Source organism: Hylobates moloch, unplaced genomic scaffold, assembly GCF_009828535.3.
Source record: "Hylobates moloch isolate HMO894 unplaced genomic scaffold, HMol_V3 SCAFFOLD_18, whole genome shotgun sequence".
Classification (NCBI taxonomy): domain Eukaryota; kingdom Metazoa; phylum Chordata; class Mammalia; order Primates; family Hylobatidae; genus Hylobates; species Hylobates moloch.
This window is the reverse complement of record NW_026652293.1, coordinates 30600331-30624806: the sequence shown is the minus strand read 5'-3', so window position 1 is coordinate 30624806 and position 24476 is coordinate 30600331. Positions and strand designations below refer to the sequence as shown.

General features: G+C 40.8%; 1 protein-coding gene across 1 annotated transcript in view; it reads left to right on the top strand.

Annotated features, from left to right (window-relative positions):
* Nucleotides 1-5938: 5938 nt before the first annotated feature.
* Nucleotides 5939-24476, top strand: part of DHX9 (DExH-box helicase 9) — a 49170-nt gene continuing 30632 nt past the window's right edge. Inside the window, 7 exon segments of the mRNA XM_058430420.1 lie at nt 5939-6183; nt 8802-8934; nt 9565-9705; nt 18796-18907; nt 20534-20646; nt 21249-21397; nt 23776-23822. Coding sequence (XP_058286403.1) covers nt 8824-8934; nt 9565-9705; nt 18796-18907; nt 20534-20646; nt 21249-21397; nt 23776-23822 — 673 coding nt within the window. The 5' untranslated portion in view covers nt 5939-6183; nt 8802-8823.

Here is a 24476-nt window from a genome sequence, read left to right as displayed (position 1 = left end):
GATATAACCTTGTCTCTGGAAAAATTGATTTTTTTGGTCTGAAATTGTTTAGTTTTCTTGGGTTTACACAGAATGCATCATGATTTTCCAGTTAAAATATTATTTTCATTTAGTGGCTTTTCACTTAGCAGTAGAGTTTTCAGGAGTGAATTAAACATAATAACGAGGAAAAGGTATATTTCTATTCAGTAGCAGATAATTCTAGTATCTAAAATATTTATATATAATTCTGTCAGTTTTCTTTTTCTGCTGGCACTCAACTCATTGGACTTTCTTTTTTAAGAACAGAGACAGGGTCTCACTATGTTGGCCAGGCTGGTTTTGAACTCCTGGCTTCAAGTGATCCCACACTTCAACCTCCCAAAGTGTTGGGATCACCCACATGAGCCACTTATACCCTGCCACTCATCAGAGGTACTTAAGATCCTTACCTGTTCTATGATTTTTTTGAACTTGAGCTTATGTTCAGTGGAATTTTATAGGAATTATTTGAGGTCTGGATAGAAGAATATTCCACCAAAGAGAATATAATTTTAATCCTTCTAAGTGATTTATCTCTGCTGACTAATAACCACTTTAAATAATTGGCTTGAGGTTTTTTTGGATATCATAGGAAGTGAGTCTTTTTTTATTCTACCTAGCATCTAGTTTTTGATAGACAAGTTTCCTTATTATACCCCTCTTCTGGTTGGTTTGGTTTTTCATTGTTGCTATTGTTGTTCACTTTTCACTGAAGATATAAGGCATTCTGGCTTATGTGTAGGTCTCCTCTTAGCCTCTGCATGTTGGGCAGTCTCTTTTGTCTCCTTTCTCCTAAGGCCCAATGCAGCTTTTATTAAAAGGAAGCTCAAGTTCATTAAAAATCGGCAGACCCTTTCAGGGTAGGTGCTTACGTCAGGGTTCTCTTGCCTCTCCGGATTCATTCATTCACTTATGTTTACCTCTAAAGCATTTTCTTTCTTGGCAGTACAGCAATACTTTTTTTTTTTTTGTATTCAACATTTTCTGTTATTTTTCAATGGTAAGTTTATTGAGGGCATCTCCATTTTTTTCAAGCTTTTGGAATCTTTTGCTTTCAATTACTCTTAAATACAGCAAATTTATATTTTGCTACAGGTTCCACTCTGAGTCATTTTTTCTTAATAGATTATTACATCCCATTTACCTTTATTGAAAATCTTTCTAAAGTAGTTTGTAGAGGGAAACATTAATTTGTTCAGGTAAATAAATACAGTAATTCTATACTAGTATCCAATAAGAAATTACAAATTCTAGATATGTGAAACTAATTAACACTGGAAAAAAGTAAAACCCCATAACCTTATAGAAATGTGTTGTTCTTGTGGTGGCTCATGCCTGTAATCCCAGCACTTTCAGAAGCTGAGGTGGGAGGATCAGTTGAGGCCAGGTGTTTGAGACTAGCCTGGGCAACATAACAAGACCCTGTCTCTACAAAAAGAAAAGAAAGACATGTATTAGTCTCAGTTAAAGCTTGTATAAAGCAAGCAACAAAAATGCTCAAATATACAAATGCATGGGTAAATAAAGCCCTGAACCTTAATATGGGAACCATAAAAACAAATGTGAATATCGCATTTCAAGACTACATAACTAAGAAGCAAGCCAAACTATAAAATAAATTAATTCCTGTAGAATAAATACAGAGAAAGCAAATGTAACTGTAAAAATGGAGCAAAACACATTCCAAAATGCTGTGAATGTGAATAGATTTCTATATAGCCATAGAACTTGTAGATTAACAAATGGTTCAAGAAGAACTGGTACGATGGAGACAGAAAAATGACTTCCAATGTTACAACTGCTTATAGAAAAGACAAATATTCACTTATACATATGTACAACAAGCAATAAAAAAGGAAGAAGTCTAATAGAAATTGGCTTTTGAATGACCATAATTATTAACAAGAAAATAATTTTAAAAGTATCAGATAGGTTCTATTCTTCATTCTCAAAATCTAGACTACCATTTCTGCTGGAATCCAGATTATATACTTCATCTGTGTCACTCATTGCATTGAAAGAGTCATCAGTCCTTTAAACCAGTGGTCCCCAACTTGTTTGGCACCAGGGACAGGTTTCGTGGAAGACAATTTTTCCACGGACCAGGGGCCTGGGAGAGATGGTGTCAGGATGAAACCGTTCCACCTCAGATCATCAGGCATTTTCTCATAAGGAGCACGCAACCTAGATCCCTTGCATCTGCAGTTCACAATAAGGTTCACACTCCTGTAAGAATCTAATGCTGCTGCTGCTGTGACAGGAAGCGGAGCTCAGGCGGTAATGCTTGCCCGCCCTTTGCTCACTTCCTGCTGTGCGGCCCCGTTCCTGACAGGCCATGGACCAGTAGTGGTCTGCAACCCAGGAGTTGGAGACCCCTTCGTTAAGAGATCAACCAACTCTTCAATATGTGAAGGTTTATGTGGGTAATTATATCAGAGGAGAGAAGGCTCTGGTCTTGTCCTCTTATAAGGGCACTAATCCCATCATGGGGGCTCTACTTTCATGACCTCATCTAAACCCAGTTATATCCTAAAAGCCCCATCTCCAAATACCATCACATTGAGGATTAGGACTTCAGCATACAAATTTGGGGGAGATACAAATATTCAGTCCATATCAGCATATGGATGGTGGTTGGAATATAGGAAGAATAAGACTCTCCAGGTAAAGGGTATATAGAGTGCTAAGAACAGAACCTGGGTGTGACTTGCAATTGGAGTGCACACAGAGGAAGAGAAGTTGAGTAGGAGTCTAGATGGAGTGATCAGAAATATGAGAGCAGAACTATGCTCAGAGGAACTCCAAAGGTCTTAAATTTGAGCAACAGTGGTACTCAGAGAACATTTGCCTTTGGGAGTCTCATCCTGGAGGAGAAGATATCTTTGTATCTCTCATTTCCCACCAAACTAAGTGAACTTTCATCAGTTATTTCTAGTCAAAAAGGTAAATGTGAAATGTTAAGTAGTCCAGTTGAAGCAGACCTTTCATTATTTGATCATTGAGTGACCTATAGCCTCAGTTCCAAATTCTTAAGATAGGGACAGTTACCTGTTTTATAATAAAGCTTAAAAAAAAATTCCCTATCCTGCTCTGTCCCAGTTGACTAACCTCTGAAATCTCCTAGTTGGTCAGCTACTGGGAACAGGTAATGGTTGTGTTGAAATCGGCCCACTTTCCATACTTTTGGGACATGTTTTAAGGCTTCATCTGCAAATGTTAAGATCTTAGATAGTGCTAGTTGCCAAAGGCCACCTACAAAGGTAATGCCAGTCCTCGGACCCAAATCCCAGGGGACTCTAGGTCTCAGGTGCAGAGCCTGAATTAAGAACCAACTCAGTAACAAAATTCTCCTTAATCCTTGGAAGCTAAAGATCCGGCTTTGAAAAATGTATTTCCATATAATATATTGATACTTTTGTTGTGCTCATTATATGCTATAAAACACTTGCAATTCATTTATGCTAGTTGAGTCTCTTTATTTATTTACTTATTTTGAGATAGAATCTCACTCTGTCACCCAGGCTGGAGTGCAGTGGGACGATCTGAGCTCGCTGCAACCTCTGCCCCCGCTCCAGGTTCAAGCAATTCTCCTGCCTCAGCCTCCCAAGTAGCTGGGATTACAGGCACCCGCCACCTTGCCCGGCTAATTTTTGTATTTTTAGTACAGACGGGGTTTTGCCATGTTGGCCAGGCTGGTCTCGAAGTCCTGACTTCAGGTGATCCACCTGCCTTGGCCTCCCAAAGTGATGGGATTACAGGCGTGAACCACCACGCCTGGCCTTGTTGAGGATTCTTGCATCTGTGTTCATCAGGGATACTGGCCTGTAGATTTTTTTTCTTGTGTCCATATCTCGTTTTGGTATCAGGGTAATGCTGCACTCACAGGATGAGTTTGAGAACAAATGGTATGAGTTCTTCTTTAACTGTTTGGTAGAATTCAGCAGTGAAGCCATCAGGGCCTGGGCTTTTCTTTGATGGGAGACTATTACTGATTCAACCTCATTACACATAGTTGGTCTTTTCAGGTTTTCTGTTTCGTCTTGGTCCAATTTTGGTAAGCTGTATCTGTTCAGGAATTTATCCATTTCCATTTAGTTTCCAATTTGTTGGCATATAGTTGTTCATAATAGTCTCTAATGATCCTTTGTATTTCTGTGGTATCGGTTTAATGTCTTCTAGGCCCCTGCTGCTTTCAACACCCTGAAGGGTACAAAAAAAAATTAAGGTCTTTCCTTCAATGATTTTATTCTTAATTAAAGAGAACAATCACATGAAGAAAATGAGTAAATGCTAAACTATGTTGTTCTGATTTTAAGAATGACAGTTTTAAAGGGAGTGATCACTATCAGCTAGAAGGATTAAGAAAAACATAAGGAAAGAGGTGAAAAATAAAGATCCATAGATATGAGCCCAGATAATTGATTAGTCTGGATTCCCTGGAACAATCCCAGCTGGAAATGTTTTGTATCATTACCTTCATGGGAAGCACTGGAGTTCAAAATTTAACAGTGACTAGTTTAAGGATACAATTATTCCAAAGACTTGGAACACAAAATTACTCCAAAGACTTGGAACACAAAAGGTTATCCAATTTAAACAAAAGCAACCTTGCGGATTTTATTCCTACCTTAAAGTAGTTTGCTGAGCACTTAATGTTCCAGGCACAGCAAGGAGCGACCTGCGTTAGCCCGGCAGAATGCCCGCCTTCACTGAACTTATTTCTTTCATGGTTTTTTGTTTGCTTTTGAGATGGAGTCTCGCTCTCTCGCCCAGACAATGGCGTGATCTCGGCCCACTGCAACCTCCGCCGCCGCCCCCGACCCCGGGGTTCAAGCGATTCTCCTGCCTCAGCCTCCCGAGTAGCTGGGATTGCAGGAGCCCGCCCAGCCACCCAAGTAGCTGGGATTGCAGGCGCCCGCCCCCAAGACCGGCTAATTTTTGTATTTTTTTAGTAGACACGGGGTTCCACCACGTTGGCCAGGCTGGTTTCAAACTCCTGACCTCAAGTGATTCGCCCGCCTTGGCCTCCCAAAGTGCTGGGATTACAGGCACCGCGCCCGGCCAGTTTCTTTCTTTCAAGAGACAGTGGCGTTCAGACTCTCTGAATCAATCCGGTAACTACGCCCACTGAACACCTACTACGTGCCAGGTATTGAACTAAGCCCCCCTTCATATGCCATCTCATGTAATTATCTCAACAACCCTACCAAGTTAGCAAGGTTTCCAGTTCTGCCTTCGAAGGGAACCTCCTCTCACCGGAGATCCCTATGACAGACCCTGCGAAATATTTTGCTGCATCAGAATGCTACAGGCCGTCAACTCCCTAACATGCGCAAAAGCGGGTAGCGGATTATCCAGGGTAGTGGATTATCCAGAGTACCAGGTCTGGCGCGCTGCCCGCCCGGCTCTGCGCATCTCCCTAGCAACGGAGCCCTTCCGCGCCGCGAGGTGGCTGAGCCCCGCCCCCTCCATTGGCGCGCCCCCGTCATCCCCCGCCCCGGCGCGCGTTCTGCGCATGCGTACGCTCGCTGGCCCCGCCCCCTCGCGCCGCGGTCGGAGCCATTTCGCTGATTCCTCCATGCGAGTTGCTGTGCGTTTCTCTGTTGTCTCGGTAGAAGGCCAGAGTCACACACGATCCTAACAGCTGGGCACCAGGAAGCGAAGGCTGGTAAGGGAGAGATGTTCCGGCTACCGTGCGGGGCGGCGGGGTCGCGGGCGGGCAGCGTGGACCATAGCTCCGCAGCCGGCTTTGTTGCGAAGCGCGGGCGGCGGCGGCGGCTGGGGGTGGGGGAAGGGACAAGCCGCCCGCGGGTCCCCGGATTGCGGGTTGCGTGCGCGCCTCGCCGCGATGCGCTTGCGCCGCCCGGGCAGCTTGTGGCCCCCTCCCCTCCCCTCCCCTCCCCTCCGCCCAGCGTTTTCCGCTGCTGCCTCTAGCCGCCAAAGCCCGCTTCCTCCTCTGGCCTGCGTACGCCGGGGCACCGCGGCGGCTGAGGGAAGGGGGTGCATCGCCTGTGGTGGTTGCCGCCGGGGCGCCACTAGTCTAGGGCCCTTCAGTCATTCATTTAAGCCACGAATAACTGGCGCCGTCGTGCAGGCCTTGTGTGTAGGGCAAAAAGAAATTAAAGAATGTAAAGGGAGAGCGCCTTTGGCTAGTATAGCGAGGTAAGGCGTCTCGAAGGAGGGAGGCTTTGAGCTGATAACCTCGGCCAACGCGAAGGAAAAGCAGAGCCTGCAGAAGCGGAAGGGATTAGTTATCGCTTAAGGGCAGAAACTGGGCGGGAGCTGAAAGCAGGCCATGTGACTGGAGTGTGGCGAGAAGGCTTTCAAAGGAGAATGTGTTTTAGGGTGGCAAGAGTGGAAACAGAAACCGTGTAGGACAATATTTCAGTAGCCCGGCTGTGCGGTAGTGGTGGTAGGAGAGATGGGGGGAAACGAATGGATAGGGGACGTATTTTGAAGCAGAAATGCGTAGTGGTGGAAGGTAGTAGATCTGGAGTCAGGCTACGTTTTTTGGAATTCTTGTGCTTTTTTTTTTTTTTTTTTTTTTTTTTTGACGGAGTCTCGCTCTGTCGCCAGACTGGAGTGCAGTGGCGCGATGGCGGCTCACAGCAACCTCCGTCTCCCGGGTTCAAGTGATTCTTCTGCCTCAGCCTCCCGAGTAGCTGGGACTGCAGGCGCGCGCCACCACGCCTAGCTAATTTTTGTATTTTTAGTAGAGACGGGGTTTCATCATGTTGGCCAGGATGGTCTCGGTCTCTTGACCTCGTGATCCGCCCGCCTTGGCCTCCCAAAGTGCTGGGATTACAGGCTTGAGCCACCGCGCCCGCCCGAATTCTTACTCTTATAATTAGGAGCTCTGTCTTCCTGAGGCAAGATATTCTTTGTCTCAGTTTTCCCTTCTCTAAAGGGATAGTGATCTTACCTATACAAGATTACTAAGGATTAAGTAAAATAGTCCATCATCCATTTAGATGATCTATTATGGATATTGTTTGACACACATTAAGGGTTCTACAAGGGATACCTATGGAAAATCTTCAGGGAGTGGACGACTCTCAACTTGTGCCAGGAGTAACTTGGTGGATGTTGTACCGTTTATGGAAACCGAAATGCAGGGGTAGGGTGTTGGAACAGATTAGAGGGGAAATTTAAAATTCTGTTTTGACTGAGGTGCCAAGTTAGCATGCACATAGGTGAGTTAGTGCCACAGTTGGACGAACTTAATTTTGGACTTTAAAGAGAAACGACGGGCGGGCGCGGTGGCTCACGCCTGTAATCCAGTACTTTGGGAGGCTGAGGCGGGCCGATCAAGAGGTCAGGAGATCCAGACCATCCTGGCCAACACGGTGAAACCCCGTGTCTACTAAAAATACAAAAAATTAGCTGGGCGTGGTGGCGGGCGCCTGTTGTCCCAGCTACTTGGGAGGCTGAGGCAGGAGAATCACTTGAACCTGGGAGGCGGAGGTTGCAGTGAGCCGAGATCTCGCCCCTGCACTCCAGCCTGAGCTACAGAACGAGACTCCGTCTCAAAAAAAGAGAAAAGACTAAACTTTCAATATATATATTTGGTCATCGATAGCATGTAGTTGGTATTGAGCATTATGGGGTTGTATGATACTAGGGAGACAGGAGTTTGATAGTATAGTCCTTTGTATTTCATATTACTCATTCACCATGAGGGCTTGTTGTTTAATTATTCACGAGGTGGAATTTCCAGATAAACATTTTCAGCTTTCCATGGCTTTTTTGTTAATAGGACATTCCCTTCGCCAAATGGATGACCAGAGTTAGACTGTGGCCACTCAGACGTAACAAATTTATGCTAGGGGTGTAGTTTGATGACGTTAGACTTAGGTGCTAACAAAATGCATCAAACGTGAAACGTGAAGCAGACGGTTTAATGCTGGTAATGGGATTTCTTCTCACAGCAAACTAAATTCATAGCATATTTTATTTTCTCTGGTTATAAATGTGGTCTCACATATCTTACAGTTTAGAGTCAGCATTTTGACTGATAGGCTCCATATCTTGTGGTATCTTATAGACTTGTTGCACTTCAAGAAAACTTCAATATCCTCAAATTTTAATAAATAATAAGGCCTAAAGGAGAGATTTGGTATAGAACATTTAAGTTAATAGGTTACTGTCTTCAGTACTGAATGCTTAATGTATTTGAACTTTATTATATTATTAATACATGGCCTACAACTTTGGGGACAATGTGCTAGTGATCATAATCAGAATGAGAATAAAACATTGAATTTATATGCAAATGATAACTATTTCTTAATATATAGTAGTTTGGATTTTAATTTAGGCCTCCACTGTGGGTGACTTGGAAGTTACTTTTCTAAATCTTAGTTTCTTACTTCCTGAAAAGACAATGATAGTACCCACCATATCTGTGTGCCATTGTTGTGAGGATGAACTGAGTTAAATATATAAGGTGCCCGTTGTAGAATATAGGGCCTTATATAAAATACTTTGTAAGAAAAGATAAAAATCACTCTTAGTCCGCAAAGATAACCATTTTAAGGGGTATTTCTTTCCAGTCTTGATCATGTATATGTCCTTTTCATGAAGTTCAAATCATACCGTTTTGAATCCGTTTTCTTACAACATATAAACGTTCCAATTATGTCAATAAAGTTTATGGGGAGTCTTAATAGCAACATGATAGAATATCCTATGTTTAACCCAGATTCAGTAATCTACATAATTGGTTCCTCCCAGTTTTTGCTATTATAAATGCTGTTTTTAACTGACTTTTGTTTTCTTAGATCTGAAGAAGACACTTGAATCATGGGTGACGTTAAAAATTTTCTGTATGCCTGGTGTGGCAAGAGGAAGATGACCCCATCCTATGAAATTAGAGCAGTGGGGAACAAAAACAGGCAGAAATTCATGTGTGAGGTACTAAAGAATACAGTTTGCATTTATGTGATTTACGGGGTTCCTTTTGGGGTTAAAAGAAAAATGTTTTCTGTTTGGAGATGTTAACGTGTTGCACATTAGGAAACGACAGTTCTTTATTGTGACTTGACTGCTATTCTAAATCATTTTCAAGTCAGCATTACTCTTAAAACAATCTGACAGGTAAATTATTCTAATTAGAGCCTATATCTTCCTCAGCTTCCTCAGTACCAGTAGTGGGTTTGGGAAAAGTTGGATCAACTGTTTGCAGTTTTACAAGCACCTTTAGAAAGCAGAGCAATTCTTGATTGCTTCAAATCAAAGTGCTTAAATACAAATGGAGAGCTTGTTCGTGGATATTACAGAATCAGATTTTAATATGAACCTTCTGTTATATGAGAAAAAAAAATCTGAGCCACTTAAACATTATTTTTGGATACAACACAATTCAAGCTTTTTCTTTCAGTAGCTCATGAATTCTCTTAGGTGTATTATTTTCAGTGTATTTATAGAGTATATTTCCTAAAGTTAGCTGTTTGTTGTCTCTTAATGGACTACTGAATTACGAATTTTTTAAATCTCAGAATTACCCAGGTCAGTCTCTTAGTATTTTTTTTTTTTTTTTTTAAGGTTCAGGTGGAAGGGTATAATTACACTGGCATGGGAAATTCCACCAATAAAAAAGATGCACAAAGCAATGCTGCCAGAGACTTTGTTAACTATTTGGTTCGAATAAATGAAATAAAGAGTGAAGAAGTTCCAGCTTTTGGGGTAAGTACCTATGGCGAAGCACTTGAGATGTATGTTGTAAAGTTGTACAAACTCAATATGTGTTAAGAGACTCGAGATAGTAATTTTTCACTGTTTTCAGATATATCGTGTTTCATAATGAAATTTGACATCTTGTTTTCTCTCAGCACTGGACAGAATTTCTGAAGATGTGGATTGCATCCTTATTATATACCTGTCCTAGGGGCTTGAGAAATTCCATTAATCTTTGTGTCTTATGGTTTTATTTATTTCATGTAGTTATACACCAGAAATTTTAGAGTTTGTTATGTTCCGTTCATTACCAATGATAATACTTTAAATAGAATAGAAAAATCAGTAATATTTTAGACACGTTTGCTCCCATTGACACTCCCCCCCCCCCCCCGCCCCAAGTAAGCAATGAGGTCTTGCTCTGTTACCCAGGCTAGAATGTAGTGACACAACCATAGCTCACTGCAGCCTCAAACTCTTGGGCCCAAGCAGTCCTTCATCCTTACCCCCCTCTTCGTAGCTGGACTACAGGTGCGTGCTACCACTTCTGGCAAGTTGTTTTTTGAGGCAGAGTCTTGCTCTGTCGCCCAGGCTGGAGTGATCTCGGCTCACTGCAGCCTCCGCCTCCTGGGTTCAAGCGATTCTCCTGCCTCAGCCTCCGAGTAGCTGGGTTTACAGGCACGCTCCACGATACCCAGCTATTTTTTGTGTTTCTAGTAGACATGGGGTTTCACCATGTTGGCCAGGCTGGTCTTGAACTCCTGACCTCAAGTGATCCATCCACCCACTTCCGTCTTCCAAAGTGCTGGGATCACAGGCGTGGGCCACTGCACCTGGCTGACATGTCCTTATATAACAAAATAGTATTTTATGCAATGGAGTATTTTTGTGTTTTTTACATCATGATTATTTTAATTATATTATGTAAGTATGCAACAACTATCTGTCTAGTAGGTTGTTTTTTGGGATTTTTGTTTTGTTTTTCTGCCTTTTGTTTTTGAGGCTCCGTCAAACTCTTGGCCTCAAGCCATCCTCCCACTTCAGCTCTTCCCAAGTAGCTGGGACTGTGGGTGTGTGCCTCTACACTGGGCTCTAGTAGTTTTTAAGAAATAGGCTTTTTTTTTTTTTTTTAAGGTGGAGTCTTGCTCTGTTATCTAGGGTGGAGTGCAGTGCCACAATGTGGGCTCACTGCAACCTCCGGCTCCTGGGTTCAAGCAATTCTCCTGCCTCGGTCTCCTGAGTAGCTGGGATTACAGGCACCTGCCATCATGCCCAGCTAAATTTTGTATTTTTAGTAGAGACGGGGTTTTACCATTTTTGGCAGGCTGGTCTCGAACTCCTGACCTCGGCCTCCCAAAGTGCTGGGATTACAGGCGGGAGCCACGGCGCCCGGCCCAGGCCCAGCTAATTTTTGTGTTTTTAGTAGAGACAGATTTTCACTGTGTTGGCCAGGCTTCTGTTGAACTCCTGACCTCAAGTGATCCGCCCCCTTCAGCCTCCCGAAGTGCTGGGATTACAGGCATGAGCCACTGTGCCCAGCCTGTCTATGCCAGTTTTAAGAGGGTCCTGTTACTGAATTTTTGTATTCTGAATTGTTTATGACAGTATTTTGACTCGCTATGAAAGAAATCTTATTTCCTTCCATTCCTTTGACTTAAGAACCCGATAGACTTACTTTCCAGTAGATTAACTGCTGGGTGATTATCGTGTCTTACAGTCTTTAATATCATTGGTTTGCCTATCCGTAAAATGAAGGGATTGGGCAAGATCATCTTGAAAATGCCTTCTGATTGAGAAAGCAGTTTTGCAGATATCTTTTACGTGTTTGAAGTCTCCCTCCATTCTTTATCTTTTAGGCTCTACGGTCTTGTAGATCTGCTAGTGACAAATTCTCTTATTCTCTTTCTGAAAATACTTTTATTTTACCTTCTTTAAGAATATTTTCACTGGATATAGAATTCTGGGGTGCCGGATTTTTTTTCCCCCTTTTGGTATGTAAGTGGAAAAAAAAAAACAGTTTTCCTCTTCTCTCATACCACAACAATCAACACAGAAGATTCTGTGACTAAATGTGGGGTGGAGGTGGGGGGCTTTTTCCACACACCCCAAGCAAACAATCAGTTCTGCAGCAGACACTAGCAGGGTATCCTCCAGTTCATCTCTGACACTACCTGGAGATAGCGTCAGATCCCACAGAGTGAGGACTCAGTCCCACAAGACTCCCCAGCCCCTTCAGCCACCACTTGCAAGACTGGGCCTCTAGAACTTCTGACTAACTAGCTTCAAGTTACGGTTTTCATGACTGCCTCTTTGGGGTCAGTTAATTTGCTAGTGTGGTTCACAGAACTCAGGAAAACATACATTTACCAGTTTATGATAAAGAATACTACAAAATACAGTTGGAGAAATACACAGAACAATATATGGCGGAGGTGGCAGGGAACTCCCATGCCCTGCCTTGAACACCGTTCTTCAGGAACCTCCACGTGTTCAGCCATTTGGAAGCCCTCCAAACCCTGCCCTTTGGTTTTTATGGAAACTTCATTATTCAGTGTTGATTAAATCGTTGGCCATTGGTGACTTGACCTTCAGCCCTTCTCACCTCCCCAGAGGTTGGGAGGTGGGACTGAAAGTTTCAGCCCTCTAATCTTTGCTTGGTGGTTCCGGTGACCATCCCCCACACTGAAGCTACTTAGGGCCTGCTAGCCAGCAGTCAACTCATTAGCATACAAACAGTCTCCACTTAGGAGATTATAAGGATTTAGGAGTTCTAGTGCCGGGGAAATGGGATTGAAGACCAGATAATACTTTTTTTTTTTTTTTTTTGAGATGGAGTTTCGCTCTTGTTGCCCAGGCTGGAGTGCAGTGGCATGATCTCAGCTCACCGCCACCTTCGCCTCTGGGTTCAAGCGATTCTCCTGCCTCAGGCAGGAGCATCTGGGATTACAGGCATGTGCCACCATGCCCAGCTAATTTTGTATTTTTAGTAGAGACGGGGTTTCTCCATGTTGGTCAGGCTGGTCTCCAATTGCCAACCTCAGGTTATCTGCCCGCCTCGGCCTCCCAAAGTGCTGGGATTACAGGTGTGAGCCACTGTGCCCAGCCAGAGACCAGATATGCTTTAAAGATAATATGACATTTTCTACTTCCTGTTTTCTGTAAGAAGTCAGCTATAATCAAATCACTCTCTCGCATATGTAATGTGGTAGTCTCTGTTTTTAAGATCTTTTCCTGTTATTTTTGGTTTTTAGTAGTTTGACTGTGTGACCGGGCATGGGTTTTTTTGTATGTATGTTTTCTTTTTTTTGAGACGGAGTCTCGCTCTGTCACCCAGGCTGGAGTGCAGTGGCGCAATCTTGGCTCACTGCAAGCTCCGCCTCCCTGGTTCACGCCGTTCTCCTGCCTCAGCCTCTCAGAGTAGCTGGGACTACAGGCGCCCGCCACCACGCCCGGCTAATTTTTTTGTATTTTTAATAGAGACGGGGTTTCACCATGGTCTCGATCTCCTGACCTCGTGATCCGCCCGCCTCGGCCTCCCAAAGTGCTGGGATTACAAGCGTGAGCCACCGCGCCTGGCCTGTATGTGTGTTTTCTAACTTGTTCAAGGTTTGCTGAGATTCTTGAATCCATAGATTTATGTATTTCACCAGCTTTGAGAGACTTGGCTATTATTTAAGGTATTTTTTATTTTTTCTTCTTTCCTCTTGGTGTTTATATTTAAGACTTGATATCCCACAGGTCCCTGAGGCTCTCTTTTTTTTTTCCTATCATTTTTTCCACTGTTCTTCAAATTGAATAATTTTCATTGATTATCTTCACATTCTTTGATAGTTTTTTCTGTCCCTTCCATTTTGCTAAGCCTACCCAGTGTATTTCAGACACTACCTTTTTCACTTTTAAAATCTCCAGCTTATTCTTTTTTTGTATATGTTTTCTCTGATGGCATTTCTTTTCATTCGTTATAAGTGTATGTTTGTAATGTAAATATGGATTTCCTTAATTCTAATAGCTGCTTTAAAATCCTTGCCTACTGCTACTAACATCTGAGTCATCTCAGGGTTGGATTCTGTTGATAGGTATATTTTCTTGAGGTTGGATCACATTTTCCTCTTTGTGTATCAAATAATTTTTTACTGGATTCTGGGCATTGGAATATTATGCTGTGGAGACTCTAAATAATGTTACGCTTCTCCAGAGAGCATTGATTTGGTTTTTTTTGTTTCGTTTTGTTTTTAATCAGGCATTTAATTTGGACTCAAACTGCAAATGCTGTCTTTTGGATGTTAACTCAGATCACCTCAGTTTTCTGATCATTTAGGACAGCCATGGAAGAGTCCTTCAGGTCTCCTTTGCTGGGCAGCTTGGAATCTGCCCTGTACATGAGTGGTTTTCAAGGGTTAGCCAGAGATTTCATATACAGAATTTGGGGCTCCTCCTCTCTGGCTGTTTCCTTTCCAGCATTCCCTCACTTTCTAGCAGCTTTGCTTTCCCTGAACTCTAATTCTGATTCTTCAGGCCAAAAAGATGGTTTCATTGGAGGTTTAGCTGCCTGGGATGGCTTCTCGGGCTAAAAGCTACAGTAAACTGGAATTAGACCCTTGATACTCCATGCCTCCCCTTTTTAACTTCTCTCAAGAATCTACCTGCTTTTTTTCGTTCATTTTTTATTGCCTGCATATAGTTCTGGTGTGTTGTGTGTGTGTTTGTATTTTTTCCCCCCTAAAGTTTATGTTACCCGCAGGAGGGTCAGTCTTACAGGAACTTACTTGGCTACAACCAGAAGTAATCCCCTATGTGATTTTTTTTATTAGTGTTTTAACATGGCTCAGGTGTTTTCTATTAAATGCTCCGTGGATTTCCTACTTTCTTCCTTATTTCCTCTGTTCTAGCTACAGTAGCTGTACTTCTTCATAGGTCTTCAAATATGCCCTCATCTTTCTGCCTCAAAACTTTCATACCTGTTTCTTCTACCTGAAGGACTCTTCCCCAGCTGTCCTATTTAACATTACAAATTCACTGTCACCCTCAGGTTACTTCCTAAACTCCTTCAATGCTTCATTTTTCTCCGTAACACTTACTTTCAACTCAGTGTTTCTCAACTGGAGACCATTTTGTCCCTGCAAGGGACGTTTGGCAATGTATGGAGATAAATTTTTGTTGTTTTAACTCGAGGTGGCCACTGACATCTAGAAGGTGAAGGCCAGGGATGCTGCTAATGACCTACAATGCACTTGACATCCTCCTACAACAAAGAATTAACCAGCCTAAAATGTCACCAAGATGTTGTTCCAACGTAATTTATTTTTGTTTGATTGTATTAGAATGTAAGTTCGTGAGGGCAGGGATTTTTTTGTTTTTAGTTTGTTGCTGTGTCCCCAACATTTAGAATGGTTCCTGGTCTATAGCAGATACTTAAATGTTTTTTGGTTGACTGAATAAATGAATGGATGAATTTGGAAAAAAAAAATTATAACAACCCATTTCTACTTTTAACCCCACTGTATTATTAGTCCATTCTTGCATTGCTATAAAATACCTGAGACTGCATAATTTATAAAGAAAAGAGATTTAATTGGCTCACAGTTCTGCAGGCTTTACAGGAAGCGTGGTACTGGAATCTTCTTGGCTTCTGGAGAGGCCTCAGGAAACTTAGAATGATGGCAGGAGGTGAAGGGGAAGCAGGGATGTCCTACATAGCAGGTGCAAGAGAAAGTAAAGGGGAAGATGCCACACACTTTTAAATGACCAGATCTCAAGAGAACTCACTCGCTGTTGCTAGGATAGCAGTACCAAGGAAAGTGGTACTAAACCATGCATGAGAAACCCACCTCATGATCCAGTTACTTCTCACCAGGCCCTACCTCCAACATTGAGGATTAAAATTTGACATGAGATTTGGGCAGGGAGACGTAACCAAACTTACCAGCTACCATCTTTATCTTACCTCCTCATTCTAGGGAAATCCTTTTTCATAATCAGTTATTTCATCTGGAGCTTACCCTTTCATGCCATAAATTGCATTTGCCAAAAGTGAGCATGTAGAGGATATTTTAAAATTTTTTTGCTGTGGACAATTGTAGATGTGTATAAGAGAATAACATAGTGAAACTCCATGTTTCCTTCATCTGGCTGCAACACTTTCAATTTTATTCATTTCTAACTACTCCCCTTTCTTAGATTATTTTGGAGCATCCCAGACATCTTATTCATCTGTTAATATTTCAGTTTTTAACTAAAACATAATTTAAAAAAAAAAAGTATTATAATCAAACCTAAAAGAAAAATTTAAGAATAGTGTCTTAATATAATGAGATATCCAATTAATGTTTACATTTTTCTGATGGTTTTATAAACTTTACCCCTCATGGGAGATGTGGTAATGTCTGGAGATGTTTGAACTTGAAGAAGGTGTGCTGATGGCATCTAGTGGGTAGAAGCCAAGGATGTTAAAAACTATGGTATTCAGAACAGCTTTCTGCAACAAATAATTACCTGGTTGAAATGTCAGTGGTGCTAATGTTGAGAAACGTTGGTCTATAACCTCACCACTAGTTTTAGATACCTTAGTATTCTTTTAATTTGCTTTTTAAAATTATGAGTGAAGTCAAACATCTTTTGGGCTTTAAGGATCATTTACATATATATTTCTGTGTACTGCCTCTACATATATCTTCCGTTTTTTTTATTGGATTCTTGGTCTTCTCCTCTGTGTTAATATATTCACAATATTAACTCCTTATCTGTGATGTGTCACAAATATTTTTTCTCAGTTTGCCCATTATAACTTTATTTTTACTTGTGTTTTTTGCCATATCAAAAAAATTGGTTCGATGTAAAGTGTACACACGTACCCACCCCCCCGCCTTTTTTAATTTCATCAGCGTTCAGCTTTACTGATCACATTCTCCAACCCAACAAAATTTTTCTGTCTTCTCTGGCACCGGATTCTCTAATTACCTTTCTGTCTCTGACTGCTCCTTAATTTTTTTTAATCTTCCTCTTGGTAGAATGTGGAACCATATCCTTAAGTATTCATTCATAATACTACTACAAGCTTGGGTATTCTGTCAGATACTTGTGTCTTTTTGTAATGAATACATCAGTACTTGACTATTACCTAGGCTAAATCATCCAGCCTGGGTGACAGAGCCAGACCCTGTCTCAAAAAAAGAAAAATGGCATGGTGGCTCACACCTGTAATACCAACAGTTTGGGAGATAGAGGCAGGAGGATCGCTTGAGTCCAGGAGTTCAAGACCAGCCTCAGCAACATAGACCCCATCTCTACAAAAATAAAATAGAAATATTAGCTGGGAATGGTGGTGGCTGCCCGTAGTCCCATCTACTCGAGAGGCTGAAGTGGGAGGATCACTTGAGCCCAACAGGTTGGGGCTGCAGTGATCTGTCACTGCACCATTGCACTCCAGCCTGGGTGATTGGAGTGAGACCCTGTCTCAAAAAAAAAAAAAAAAGTTTTTAAATGGGAACAGATTGTGAGAATAGAAAAAGAAATAAATGGACTAGCATTGCCAATGTTGCTAAAATCTGTGTATTTTTGTTTAGATAGTTAAATGTATATTTTAATGTGATAAAATATATATTGTGTATACTATTTTATAACCTACTTGAAAAAGTATTTTCTCATATTGCTGACTCCTCCTTAGGCAGAGCCAAGATTATGCACTGTGACACTTTCAATACTCTTAATACCTCACCTATTTTAATTGATTTTGAAATGTTAAAAAAGGAAATCTTCCCCATCACTGGAAAATAGAAGTTACATCAGACACGTCAGTTCTCATAGGTTAGGAATTTTCTTTTAGGTTGGTGTAGATAGAGAGTGGGGTAGAGAGGAATTTGAGGTCCTGGAGTGGCAAGGTGGTAGAAAGAGGAGGACAAGTTAGCATTGTGATGCCAGGACTGCCCACTGAATTTTTCCTGTGCCTTGGTTATTAGGGCTGACCCTTGAGTAGGTTCTACTTTGTCTCCATAACCCCAACCTTGGAGGAACACTATCCTTCAAGGTATAAGCTCCCTAGAAGAAAGCAGAAAAGAAAAAAATTCACAATGTACTAATAACACCTAGCATTAGAAATGCTGCTGTATATGTTGGCAGAAGCAAAGTGGTAATGTGAAAAAGTAACAAAGCGCCCAAAAAACCCTAATAGACAATTGGAAATTTCAATTTAGATCTAAGTGAAAATTTTAAATTATGATCATAGACTATTTAGATAACAGTGTCAAAACTCTGGAGTGGTCAGAGGAACAGTCATTTATTCAAAATAATATTAGTTATACTATTGCACAAAAAGCAGCTTTTTGAATGAATTAGCTTTCATCTCAGAATGAAACAGGAGAAATTAATAGCAATAAAATCAGAAATTGCTGAATTAGAAAGTAAAAATAAGTAAAATTTTTAAATGTTCTTTGCAAACAGAAATATTCCATCCCATCTAGTTAAGGAAAAGGTTGCATAGATCTCAGTTCTTCATCCTAAAACCCATGTGGTTAGATGGGTTTAAGAATTCAGAATTTTCCTTAGTTTAGAAAATGAATATATTTTATGTAACAGCACATCCGAGGCAAAACCCTGTAAACTTTCTTAATACATCGCATTAATGACTTTATAAGAGAAAAATATCTACTCCATGATCATCTTAATAAAGGCTTTTGAAAAGGCATTTGATAAAATTAAACACTAATGACCAATAAAATACTTAAGAAATGGAGTAGAAAAATACTTTCTTGACTGCTTTAAAAGGTATTAAGGTAGTAAACACTGTACTAAATAAAAATGAGCCCCAGAGCAGTGTTACTCAAAATGTTACAGTTTGTGAGGAGGTGGTAAGTACAGAAATGAGTAAACATTTAGAAATACGGTATTGTGACAGGTTGTTCCCAGTGGATTAGGGGAAACAGCCAGTTCTTCATTGCAGACATTTTGAGATGCACTGCTCTAGAGACTTAACCTCTAAACAAAGATGGTAATATTACAAAGAAAGGAGGTATGACACCTGGGTCTCTCTTAAATGTTAAAAGAATTTACTAGTCCCTGTGAAGGCAAAAGCACTGACAACTGCCTTGACTTTTTCTTTTGCAGGTAGCATCTCCTCCCCCACTTACTGATACTCCTGACACTACAGCAAATGCTGAAGGAGATTTACCAGCAACCATGGGAGGACCTCTTCCTCCACATCTGGCTCTCAAAGCAGGTAAGGAACTTGAATGCATGCACGTGGTGGAGAATAAGATGTACACAATCTTGATCACCATCTCTGTTTCTCATTTTGGGTAGAAAGAACTGCAGTAAACTCTTTTTTTTTTTTTTTTGAGATGGAGTCTTGCTCTGTCGCCCAGGCTGGAGTGCAGTGGCGCGATCTCGGCTCACTGCAAGCTCCGCCTCCCGGGTTCACGCCATTCTCCTGCCTCAGCCTCTCCGAGTAGCTGGGACTACAGGCGCCCGCCACCACGCCCAGCTAATTTTTTTTTTGTATTTTTAGTAGAGACGGGGTTTCACCGTGGTCTCGATCTTCTGACCTCGTGATCCACCCGCCTCAGCCTCCCAAAGTGCTGGGATTACAAGCGTGAGCCACCACGCCCGGCCTGCAGTAAACTCTTGATGTTAAGAGACAACCCAAGGCCTTCATAAATTTGCACATACTACCAGATCATTTATTTTTTTCATAGAACATGTGGTACAGCATAGTTCCTTGCTGTCATTAGCTTTTACTAAATTTTTCTCTGAATAAATAGGTTTTGCACAGGCTAGAATATTTGGTGAAAGAATCTTATGAATTGCCTTTTCTTGTTCCTTATTCTTACTAAATACATTGTTGACTTGTCTGTTTACCCTGTGGATCCAGGCCATTGCAGAATGACTTACAGTAGGTCCTTGAATAACTGTTTCCTTCAATGTTATTATCTTACAACATTGCTTATAGTCTTCGTTTCCAAGAACCTAGCAGTGACATTAATTGAGGACTTACTGTATAGTCACAGCTTTTATTGGGATGTCTACCATATGGTAGATTAGGATTTGGGTCATATTGCTTAAGTCTCATATCTACTGTTTATTAAATAGCAGTAGTATCTACTTCATATGATTGCTTCGAGGGATAAACTTTTTTAAATGCACGTAATAAACTTAGAGTTAATAGTGCTGGCTGCTGTTTTTGCTTATTTGGAATTTTCATCAATAGTTACCTTATTTCCATCACTAGTCCTAGCAGGTAGCTATCTCTTCAGAGTCATATTTATCAAAGAAATGGTTTTATCATTTAATCTGTTGTTACAAATGTAACAAGTTTAAAACAAAGCTATATTGATAATACATGCTAAATTATCAGCCATTTCCTGTAATTCAACACTGAGATAGCTTCCCCCCTCTCCGAATTGAAACCATGAATTTCTAAACATGGGGAGCCAAAATATAAATTAGGATAATTTTTTTTTTTTTTTTTTTTTTTTTTTTAAATGAGGCAGAGTCTTGCTCTGTCACCCAGACTGGAGTGCAGTGGTGCAATCTTGGCTCACTGCAACCTCCATCTCCCAGGTTCAAGTAATTCTCTACCTCAGCCTCTCTAGTAGCTGGGATTACAGGCATACGCCACCATGCCCGGCTAATTTTTGTATTTTTAGTAGAGACGGGGTTTCACTATGTTGACCAGGCTGGTCTCAAACTCCTGACCACAAGTGATACCCACCTCAGCATCCGGAAGTGCTAGGATTACAGATGTGAGCCACCATGCCCGGCCATAAATTAGGATAATTCTTTCGTGTATTTAGGATTTTTCTACAGTTATGACTCATTAAGAGAACAATTTTTTTTCTTTTAACAGAAAATAATTCTGAGGTAGGGGCCTCTGGCTATGGTGTTCCTGGGCCCACCTGGGACCGAGGAGCCAACTTGAAGGATTACTACTCAAGAAAGGAAGAACAAGAAGTGCAAGCGGTAAGGCCAGCACCCTGGGTTACGTCTCTGAGAATGTGATTTGGGACTTAGTTAACAGCAAGGCTTAGGATATTCACAAGTTAATAATTGGGTGCGTCTTTTAAAAGGTTATTTGAGACTACTTATTAGCACAAGTCATCATAAAGCTAAACTACCCATTTACTCTTGTTATTCACATTGCCTATGGAGGAAAAACAGCATTTTTTCTTGGTAGTAATAAAAAGATCTCTTCAGATTTATAGGAAATGTAATTATCTCAGGGGACCTTATTTTATGAGCATTTAGAGTAAAAAAAATGTCTTTAGTAGTATAGCTTATTTTTCCACTTCATGTATTCAGAGTGTTAAAACAAGCACAAAGAAGTTGTCATTTTTTTTTTTAGGAAGAATTTAAATGCAATGTATTAACTAATAGCTTGTTTATATAATAGGGCCTTTAGATGCAATAAAAACTAATTCTGGTTCAGTTTTTGACTAGGACTATAAACTATCAAAAACAGCTTTTGCATCATAAAGGATAGTACAAAGACGACATTAAAAATTTCTGTGCCTTAAGTTTGTATAACTAAACAGAGCCAAATTTAATTATCATTGATTCTACAGACTCTAGAATCAGAAGAAGTGGATTTAAATGCTGGGCTTCATGGAAACTGGACCTTGGAAAATGCTAAAGCTCGTCTAAACCAATATTTTCAGAAAGAAAAGATCCAAGGAGAATATAAGTACACCCAAGTGGGTCCTGATCACAACAGGTTTGCTTGTTTCGTTCTTTTCCTTCTGTAGTAAGTTAAGGTGGTTTTGGATATTCACTGTTGAATATAATCTATTTTTGTACGTTGTCTGGTTAATTGTGTGGATTAGAAGTGAATTGTTAAAAGATAACGTTAATTTGCACAAGAATAATTCCTGATTTGTATTGTGCAGTTTCCATGGTTTTCATATGAGTGCATTTTAGCTGTGTAAGAAGTTCAGCGTAAATCTTTTTTGTCATGCTACTCTTTTTTGTCATGCTACACATTTAAGATGCTCATTTGAATCTGAAAGGCAAAAGTCATAACCACAAGTGCTGGTTTGTCCCTAGTTGATTTAAAAGCCAGCCGAAGGTGGTGATTTTTTTTTTCACTTTCGTATTGTTAGAGGCAGTTACTATTTCTTTAATGGGTCAGGTTAGATACTTAAGTTTTGAGTCCCAGAAGTAAATTGTATTGCATCTACATCCACATTTCACTTAAGCCTTGAAAACTGCCAGCTTTTCTAGGAGTTCTAGTGAAATTTAAGGGTTTATCGTAAGGTCGAAAAGGAACAGCCTTGGTCTTTGCATGTGGGGTGTCCTTTTTTCCTGTTAAATGTATAAAACTGAATATAAAGGGAGGTCATTTTAACAGTATGTTTCTCAGCCTGCTTGCTGTTCTTCCTGAGAGCATTCCAGGGTGTAGTAATTATTACTCCCAGGAAGGCTCATATGGGTTAGACTTTTCTGGGGAGCGATGTTATTTTTATTAGAACGGAGGGGTGGTTGTAATGGAAACCTTTTTGAATGATTCCGTTTGCTGTCCGTACTTACGAAATAAATTATCCAAATACATTAAAAATATTTTTCTCAAAAATCAAAGTGTTCTCCCTTGGATGCATCTAGCGACCCTGAAATAATTAATATTAATACAAAATTTTGTCACTGATCAAAATGATATTTAGAGCATGGTTCCCCCTTCCTCCCACTGTTTTGTTCAATCCTGAATTCTCAGATATTTCTGGTGTCAGCCTTTTTGAAACCGTCAGGTTGCAAAGGAGTGATACATTTGTTGATGATTTGTTTTCTTTCATATTTTGTCTTTCTGAACGGATTGGGCTTGGTAGCACTTGGTGACTTTAAGAACAATAAGATACCTAAGTGTGCCTGAAGCTCATCGTTGCAGACATTTTTTGTTATCAGTATCTTATCATAGATTTCTGATACAAAGCAGTGAAGAATTCAGGAAAAGACAATGTGGGAGGCACAGACATTTGGGGGAGCCAGGACAGCATTGCTCTTTGTATGTCCTTTTATTTAAAGGCATAACAGACAGCAACACCAGAGATCTGTGTTCATACACACATGTGCTGCTGCTTAGGCTGAACTAAGCAATCACATGGGAAACTATTGTAAACTGATTTCTGGTGTCGCTGTTCCCCCTAGGTGGAGGAGAATGAGATTGAGTGCTGACTTTAAGCCTGGCTGAGAAACATACTGGCATCGATGTCATTAATGAAAGGGTGGATGTTGTTCCCCTGAAAGCCAGTGGCCTTTGACCCCTGAAGCCGCTGTGCCTGAAGGTCAGTTCACACGAGGTATAGGAAGGAGTCTATAACATTTATTTTTTTCTTAAGCCTCACCCAGCTTTTATTCACACCACCAAGTCTAGGTTAGAATGTATCTGAGCAGTGAAAGGACCAGAATGCAGTTATCAAAGGGCAGTTTTTCCCTTGCTAAAACCTAAATTCATTTTTTAGACTCTGCTAGCAATTTTAGATATAATGTTACAACATGTGTTTTGTTCTCCAGGACCTGATTTAAATAAATGTGATAAAAATAGGCTAAGTTTTTTGTCATCCAGGGCTGCTTCCAACTGCAGGCAGATGTGAGAACTCTGCCTCAGGAGCCATTGATATGCACAAAGTGTAGGTGCATGTGTGAGTTTGCATATATTAGCTTAATAGATCGCAGTCATTAATGGGTGGCCTATGCAAAGGAATCTTAAAATAATTATAACCGTAATGTAAAACATTCGGGGCCTACTTTATTTCTTGGCTCCAAGCTAAGTGGAAAATTCCTTTTCATTGAATGTATTCTAGCTCTTGAGACTCCAGCCTTTGGAATAAGAGTAAGTAAATATAAAATCTAATACCCTAACGTTTTCCTTTCATGAACAATTGGCTCATCAACTTTGATTATAGTTGTCTTATGCCATGTTGTATATTATTTGAAGTTTATATACTTCATTTGTTCTAGGGTTGGGCAGAAATAAATGTTGGTAATTTTTTTTTTCTGTGATTTGCCTAAGCAGTTGGAAAGCCTGCCTGACTTGGGAGACCTGGATTTGCCGGTTTCTAACAGTGAAATTTCTAACCTTGCTTGTATATGTTGTTACAGGAGCTTTATTGCAGAAATGACCATTTATATCAAGCAGCTGGGCAGAAGTAAGTGTACTGTTTCCCCAATATTCCAAGTCTTTGTATAGAGAAGGAATCTTCACATTTTAAGTCTTGAGCCACATATACAGAAGCTGTATTGAAAGAGCACATGATATAAGACAGCATCTAGGGTATATCTTAGAGTATTAGAATATTAGTAATTATATAAATTAGAGGCAAAGTCTCCCAGTTTGCATGTGAAAACAGACATGTTAGTGTAATCTTTCAAAGATAAGACACAGTGGGATGATTAGGAGTCTGCCAGTGTCAAATAATTTTAAACCTTTCTTGTTTTTTGAGACGGAGTCTTGCTCTGTCACCCAGGCTAGAGTGCAGAGGTGTGATCTTGGCTCACTGCAAGCTCCGCCTCCCGGGTTCATGCCGTTCTCCTGCCTCAGCCTCCCCAGTAGCTGGGACTACAGGTGTCCGCCACCACGCCCTTCCGATTATTTTGTATTTTTAGTGGGGGCGGGGTTTCACCATGTTAGCCAGATGGTCTCTATCTCCTGACCTAGTGATCTGTCTGGCTCAGCCTCGCAAAGTGCTGGGGTTACAGGCGTGAGCCACTGTGCCCGGTCTTAAAACATTTTTTCATTTTTATGTATACAATGAGTTATTTTGAGTGGATGGGTAGTACTAAGGGAGAGAGGATAAAGGCAG